Genomic DNA, 7,802 nt, shown 5'->3' on the forward strand with positions numbered 1-7,802 from the left:
AACAGAAATGTTTATCTTGTTTCATGGGGTTAAGCTTGAAAATTCATGTTCCCTCCCCACTAAAGGGAGGAGACTGAGTGCATCTGTGCATCTATCTGTGCTCTAAATGTACTCCCACTGCGAGTACATTTCTACGGCTGAGGTCAGGCCTCAGATTTGTTGCCGTCTTGGTGGTTGTTGGTCTTAACTGGACTGCCCTCATGTCCTTGTTTGTCTGCTTGTTTATTACAATAATAACGTGAAAACGTCAAGTACCCCGAATTGGCTAAGGATCAAGGTATTAGGAACCTTCCCCCATATTCCTGGCCGACTTATTCCAAGTGTGCATGGTTGGCTTCCTCCGGTAATTCTGGTGCCAGGGGTCCACGTTCTGAGATTTTACACCCTGGCAACCGGTTAGTCATCAGGTTTCAGAACAATGCTCAAACAACGATGTTGTAAAATAAACATGGCATGGTTCAGAAATGGTTTAGGCCTTTAACAAGGGCCCACAGTGGCAAGGTCATGCATGAAAGCACCGTCTATATGAGCCAAGGCAGGGAGTAGCCGTAAGGTCAGCCAAGAGCACCTTGTCAGACTGTGCTACGAGGTAGCCAGAGCTCCTCCTAACGGACAACCTATCTGCCGGTTAATACGGAGCCTCCAAGGTCCGCCAAACGGCGTGGGGTTGTCACCTGCAGCCTACCTACCATCAGCCCCGGCAGAGACGCGCGACACAGTGACGTCACGGGCCAGGGGAAGTGACGCATCAGGGGTGGGAACTGCGGTCTTGCTAGTATGTCCGCGCTGACTCGCCTGGTACCGTTCGGTCGCGTCGGAGGCCGCCTGCTTCGGGGCTGCCGCGCGCGGGCGGCTGGAGATGGTGGAGTCCGTCAGTGAGTGTCGAGTGGGGGCTCGGAGGGCTCGGCTGGCTTTAACAGGCCAGTGCCTGCCATCCAGGCGCTGTCACCTTGAAGTAGTCGCCCGGGCTGGTGCGTGATACTCCGCTGCCGCCCGAGGGATGCTGGGTCTTGTAGTCTGCTTGGTGGGGTAGAGGTGATGGGGTGGCGCAGGGTTGCGGGGGAGAGGCGTTAACTAGGACCCGAGTGATAAGAATCCAGCCCCGCACAGTCTCCGGGCCTGAGCATTCCAAGCAGCTGGCTAGGGGATGTCCGGAGCGCACGGAGAAGGGTAGAGTTGGCCTCTGAGACAAGAGGGGGCCAGGCAGGGAGTGCCTTGGAGGGCTGAGGATTATTCCCACAGTTCTGGGCAGCCACGGGAGGACTTAAGGCAGTAAGATAGTAAGTCTGTTATTTTCACCATTAAATACATTTTTACTATTAAAATTTGGCAGTTTTTTCCGGCCTCACTGTGTAGCCTCGACTGTCCTGGAACTCCTTAGTGATCTTCCTATCTCTGCCTTCGGAGTGCTGAGATTAAAGGCGTGCGCCCCCAAGTCGGTGTTTAAATTTGGCACTTTAAATCCTAGATTGGATGCTGTGTCTTACTCATTTTGCCTTCTCTCCACCGGAGATTTGTAAGACTCACTGCTTTATTTTGTTGTATTGATATTGATATCTCTCTCCCTCCGCTCTCCCCCCCCCCCACCCCCCAAACCTCTTTCTCTTTAGACTGAGCTCTTTTGCCTCCAGTCCAGTCTCACACTAAATCCTTTGCTTGGATTTCCCTTGCCTCCAACTGGGGAAGGGCTCCACTATTCGGCTAAGTCCCCAGCCCTTGGTTTGAATTTTTGGGCCACAAAAGGTCCAATCCAGGTATAGTTTAGGTGCAAACCTGCCTGAGGTTTGGCCTCTGGTAACAAGTTCCACCTTCCTTCCCATTGATTTATTACTTTTTTACCTTTTCATTATGGGGCTACAGCTTGATTCAGCAGTCTGATGATTAGACCACTTGTCTTGCGTCTCCTAGTCATCTGTGTGGAATCTTTGTGAATGCCAGCTTCAGTACTTGCTTTCCAGGCATTTGTGCTTGGTTATTGATTCTTGAAAAGGGGTTATTTAATTATTTATTTCATTTAGCATCATGTTTATTTTAATTGGAAAGTTTCCTCAGGGTATCTAGATTGCCACAGTGTATTTAGTCTGGTTTGTAGTATAACAAATATTTGTTGAAATTTTCTCTTCCTCCCCTTCCCTCTTTTTCTTTCTCTTTCTCTCTCTCTCTCTCTCTCTCTCTCTCTCTCTTTCTCTCTCTCTTTCTTTCTTTCTTTTTTTTTTGTTTTTTGAGACAGGGTTTCTCTGTGCAGCCCTGGCTGTCCTGGAGCTTACTATGTAGACCAGGCTGGCCTCAAACTCAGAGATCTGCCTGCCCCTGCCTCCCAAATGCTGGGATTAAAGGCTGTGCACTATGGCCTGGCCGCACAGATAGATATTTAGTAATAACTGTTAAATACAGTTGGCACACAAGGGAATTACTGAAGCAGCTCTGCTATGTTTTATTTATTTATTTATTTCATGTATGGGAGTACACTGTCGCTGTCTTCAGTCAGACACACCAGAACAGGGCATTGGATCTCTGTTACAGATGGTTGTGAGCCGCCATATGGTTGCTGGGAATTGAACTCAGGACCTGTGGAAGAGCAGTCAGTGCTCTTAAATCGCTGAGCCATATCTCCAGCCCTCTCTATGTTCTTTAAGTTGTGAAACAATGACACTTGACAGAATGGCTAAAAGTAATAGGTGAGCATGCTGTGGGAAGGCCTTGCCAGAGGACCAGGAGTTTGAGGACAGCCTGGGCTATGCAGGGAGATCCTGTCTATAAAAGAATAGAGCATGGAGATAACACTCCTTTAATCTCAGGATTCAAGAGGCAGAGGTAGAAGGAAGATGAGTTCCTGGCCAATTTGGACTAGATAGTAAGTTCAAGGACACCCTGGACCACATGGTGAGGTTGCCTCATTAAAAATCACCTTTTACACCATGGATAAGTAAGATCTCATTTAGAGCCTTCCAATTGAAAGTGCTATAGGCTAAGGAAATATTTACACAAAAATAAGACCGTTATCATCAAGATGGCTATAGGATTATTGGAATTTCAACGAAGGGGTATGTTTAGTTTTGTGTGTGTGTGTGTGTGTGTGTGTGTGTGTGTGTGTCTCACTTGGCACCAAACCCACGTTAGGCAAGTACTATATCATTGTGGTACACCCCAAGCACAAGAGTTAGGTCTTTGGTTAATAAAATGAGAAACAAACACAAAATTATTGTTATTGCTTGTAGGCACCATTCTTGGGCTTTGTCGTCAGTGTGCTTGTGGTCACATTTGTAAAACAGTAAGTCACAGCATCTGTCTCGTAAAGTTATACAGTTAAGACAACAGATAACAGGCAGGTCCAGGGTGGACCTACACACGGTGAATACCGGATAAAGACCCAGCCATCTTTCAGAATGGGAGAGGATAATAAAAACACTCCCAGCTTGCCAACAACCATCAGGGCTGCAGAGCTGGTTCAGTGGGTAAGAACAGGAGCGGCAGAACTTGAGTTTGGATGCCAGCACCCAGAGGGAGAGCCAGGAGTTGCCATCTGTACATATAACCCCAGTGCTGTAGGAACAGAGTCAAGAGGATCCCTGGGCCCAGCCCTGGGCTCAGTGGGAGATCCCATCTCAAGGGGATGTGGTAGAGAGTGAGTGAACAAGACTTTCCCTCTTCTGCTAGGACGAAAAGATGGGCAGAGGTAGGGGAAGAACCATAGAAATGTTGTTATTCTTTCTGAGTTCAAGGCCAGCCTGGTCTACAGAGTGAGTTCCAGGACAGCCAGGGCTACACAGAGAAACCCTGTCTCAAAAAACCAAAAAAAAAAAAAAAAAAAAAAAAGTTGCTATTTACAAATTCTACAGGAGCCTACAGGAACTTCTAGTGCATCTTTTGCTATGCTGGATTGAAATTGTAGAACATTTTATATAGGCACATTAGACATTCTTATATCTGGTTCTATGGATCAGCACATCGTTTGCTGCTGAATAGGTCATAGAAATACCTGCATTAAGTATAAATCACATCAATACATTAGAGTCAACAAAGTTGTGTGCCACAACTTGCCAATAAATGTCTACATGATGCCTAACTGACTTTAGTCAGGCTTATTATTGCAGTTTCTTTGCTTTTTTCAGAGGTATTAGAATTAAAAAAAAAAAATTTTTTTTCTCATTCACTTTCCCATATGATAGTCTTTTAAGTTTTTTTCATTTCCTGGGATAAGGTCTCTTGTAGCCCAGGCTGACCTTGAACTCTGTGTAGCTGATGCTGAACTGCCTCCTGCCTCTACTCCAAATGCTGATTATAGGTGTGCTCCAGCCTCTATGTGATAGTCTCTGAGGTACATAGAGAAAGTACACAGACCAAAAAAAAGTGTGATTTTCTTTATTGGGGAGGGTAAGTTAATTACCGACTACTTCAGGTTCACAGTCCTTCATACAAAACTTTTGGGGTGGCACCCCATAACCATCACTAATATTTCTGGTCCAAAATGGTGACTATTCACTAAATGAAACCATATATTGGCCTTTTGTCAGTTCAGCTACTTTTCCTGCTCCCCAAGTTTAAAGCAAGCTAAATGAAAAGCCATTATGTAAAGGAAGTGGGAGCCTGTCAGTCTGTATTTTGTGATGAGATGTGCTAGCTTTAGTTTTAAGGATGCTGCAGAAAGTTGAGATGACTTCTCTGAAAATGGAAGCCATTTTCCGTATTGCTTTGTCTTCTAGTGCTGGCGGTGATGTACAGCCCCGGTACAGGGAGTTTCCCCAGCTTACCCGGTCCCAGGTGGTCCAGGGTGAGTTCTTAAGCTCACTCATGTGGTTCTGGATTCTTTGGAGATTTTGGCATGACTCGGATGCTGTGCTGGTGAGTACAGGAGAATAGTTCTAGTCCTAATTTGAGAGCAGGAGAGGGAGATGCATAGATAGCTTAGCTTGTGTTTGGAGTTTTTTTTTTTTTTTTTCTATCCACCTATCCTGAAAACAAAAAAAGGGTATATCCCTTTACCACCATATTGCTATATTACCTCGTGAAACATGTCACTTTTGGACCTGTTTACATGATGATGTGCATTCTGGGATCTGTTATTTGTGGTGTCCATTAGGTAGCCATGTGAGGAGGGGGGATAAAAGTAATTCTAGGGTTGGTGACTTACACTTATCTTCATTTGTGGGTCAAATTTACACTTAACTTTTTTTGGGTATTATGTAGCCTAGGCTGTGCTCACTTTCTAGATGGGTGGGACTGGCCCTTAACTCCCAATCCTCCCATCCCTGCCTTCTAAGCTAGGCAGGCACCACCACAACCAGCATTAAGTCCTTCTAAATGCTTAACATCCTCTAGTCTATCCAGAGGCCCAGAGCAACTAGATTTGGGTGTACTAGATAGAAGATAATTTGTCTTGAGAAAGGGAGTTATTGGTCACTTTCTGTTATTTTATTGCTTGTCACATTTACATAGACTCTTGTTTTCTAGGAAATTACATCCTTAAGGCATTGAAATCTTGAGGTTGGTTGTTGGGCACATGTTTAACAAGAATGTGTCCCCTGGGGTCCAATCCCCAGCACTAAAAGAAGCCAAAAAAGATGAAATTTCAAAATTGAAGTTTATGAATCTAGGATACTTTAAAGTTTAGTAGATTTAGGTTTGTTTTCAGGATAGGTGGGAAAAAAAGTCCAATTTAAATAGCTTCTTCAGTAACAAAACTGCCTTTAGCTGGCAATATGGCTCAGCAAGTAAAGGCACTCTGGGCTGGATAACCTGAGTTCCATCCCTGGAACCCATTTAATGGAAAAAGAACAGACTTCCACGAGTTGATGGTCTCCTGACTGTCCAAGGTGTGCTGTGGCGTGTAGGCATGCAGGCGGCCATATGCATGATAAGGACATGTAAACAAAGACACCACACAAGTTCTTATAGGCTCACAGCTATTAGGGTGCTCTGCTTCTGTCTTCTGAGCACTTCTCTCTGCCCTCGCTGCTTGGGAAGGAGCTTGGCTGCATAGTTCCTGTTGGAGATATCGTATTAGGGCTCAAGGGCTCCAGGTCAGGGTAAGACTGCATCCACCTGAGGCTCCCAAATCGCACAGCAGGAGGGAAGGGCTTTGGTAACATTTCTGTTTTGCCATGACTGAGATATTGCTGAGATGAGGGGTATATATGAAATCTGTGGCCTCCATTTCTTATACTCCATCATGAACATACTCATTGGCTTAGGCCACTACCTCTAAAAGAATCTAAGCCCCTGTGTAATGAGTAGATTGAAATGGGTTGAACCAATGGTTAAGGGAGGATAGTACTCATGCTGTATGTGGCAGGTGTTAGCTGTAGTAATTACATTTTCTTTCAGGATTTATTTTGAAACTTAATTAGCTGCACTTCTAAGTACAGACCCTTGACCTTGTTTTCTTTTGATCCATTGTCACCAGGGTCACTTTTCATATCCAGATCCTTCACAGTGGACAAATGAAGAATTGGGGATCCCTCCTGATGATGAGGACTGACAGTGTAAACTCCTCTCTGAACAAGTAGGTATGCCTGAAAGTTTTTTTTTTTTTAAAGATACATATGTTTTTATATGCATTGATGTTTTCCCTGCATGTTTGTCTGTGTGAGGGTACCAGATCCTCTGGAACCAGAGTGTACGTAGTTGTGAGCTGCTGTGTAGGTGCTGGGAATTAAAATCAGGTCATCTGGAAGAGTAACAAGTGCTCTTAACTGATGAGCCATTTCTCTAGCCTCTGAAAGCCTTTTAAAATTCTGACTTGTTTTGCTCTCTTGATGGCTTTAAACAAGCATATCCCAACAGCACAACACATAGCCATCATTTCTGTGTAACTATTTTCATATTTGCTAGCCTGTGCCCCTTTATTCTTTCTTCTTATCATATATTAAAAACAAAAAAATATTTTTAATGTTAGGTTATAGTTTTGGAATACTATCCACCCACTGAATGAAGATAGGTCAGTTCTGTACAGGTAGGTCCCTGGGTTCAGTTGCCAGCACAAAATAAAGTGTAACAAAACAGAAAGGACCAGGCTTGTTGGTCCTTTCTTATAATACCAGCACTCGGGATGCAGAGACAAGAGGACCAGACAACAGTATTACAGAGTTGGGCCAGCCTGAGCTAGGTAAGACCCTGCCAGGAAAAACAGCTGGGTGGTGGAATAGCCACTGGGAGGCAGAGGCAGGCAGATTCTGTGAGTTTGTGGTTACCCTGTTTCAAAAAACAAAACCACTAAACAATAAAACAACAAAACAGTTCTCTTCTGGTTAGCTCATGGGATGTAGCTGCAGAAGCATGCCCCACTCTCACTGTTCAAAAGGGAAGATGGAATTAATACTAATGGCTGCAGTAGATTGAAAGCATGATTTTGCTTTTCTCTTCTGAAAGGCTACTCTGAGCTCAATTTGATAAACAAGATTATGCATTTGGATTAGTAAATATAAAATTTCTTAAAACTCACTACTTTTCTTTTCCTACAGGAGCAAGGTGAGACATTTCAAGAAATTACAGACTTCATTAAAGGTGTAAATTAAAGTGGCTTGCCAAAAATGAGGAACTGAGTTATGTTTCTGATGACAACTGTCTTTTATTTCCTGTCTAACTGCTGGCTGGTCTGCGTGGTTTGTGGCCTTTCAGCAGATCCTCTTGGGTCCCCTGTGATGTAGGTAGGCTATCAAGGAACAAGGAGACTGCTTTTTTGTTTTGTTTTTTGTTTTTTCAAGACAGGGTTTCTCTGTGTAGCCTTGGCTGTCCTGGAACTTACTCTGTAGACCAGGCTGGCCTCCAACTCAGAAATCCACCGGCCTCTGCCTCCCAAGTGC

At 44.4% G+C, this 7,802-nt stretch overlaps 1 protein-coding gene across 2 annotated transcripts; it reads left to right on the forward strand.

The window, feature by feature from the left end:
* The first annotated feature begins 719 nt into the window (after nt 1-719).
* Nucleotides 720-7,541, forward strand: Ndufb2 (NADH:ubiquinone oxidoreductase subunit B2). Of its 2 annotated transcripts, none has more exons than XM_031381626.1 (4): nt 720-875; nt 4,704-4,842; nt 6,404-6,506; nt 7,461-7,541. In XM_031381626.1, the coding sequence occupies exons 1-3, from the start codon at nt 778-780 to the stop codon at nt 6,476-6,478; spliced, it is 312 nt and encodes a 103-aa protein (XP_031237486.1). In that variant the 5' UTR covers nt 720-777; the 3' UTR covers nt 6,479-6,506; nt 7,461-7,541. The 2 variants fall into 2 exon arrangements, with proteins under 2 accessions (XP_031237486.1, XP_031237487.1); XM_031381627.1 differs by having other exon boundaries at nt 6,404-6,502.
* Nucleotides 7,542-7,802: the final 261 nt, after the last annotated feature.

This window comes from Mastomys coucha, unplaced genomic scaffold, assembly GCF_008632895.1.
Source record: "Mastomys coucha isolate ucsf_1 unplaced genomic scaffold, UCSF_Mcou_1 pScaffold20, whole genome shotgun sequence".
NCBI classification, from domain to species: Eukaryota; Metazoa; Chordata; class Mammalia; order Rodentia; family Muridae; genus Mastomys; species Mastomys coucha.

Coding starts and splice junctions, on each gene's coding strand:
- Ndufb2 (XM_031381626.1), top strand. CDS start 778: ATGTCCGCGCTGACTCGCCTGGTACCGTTCGGTCGCGTCGGAGGCCGC. Junction 876..4,703: donor GGAGATGGTGGAGTCCGTCA/GTGAGTGTCGAG, acceptor TTTGTCTTCTAG/TGCTGGCGGTGATGTACAGC. Junction 4,843..6,403: donor ATGACTCGGATGCTGTGCTG/GTGAGTACAGGA, acceptor CATTGTCACCAG/GGTCACTTTTCATATCCAGA.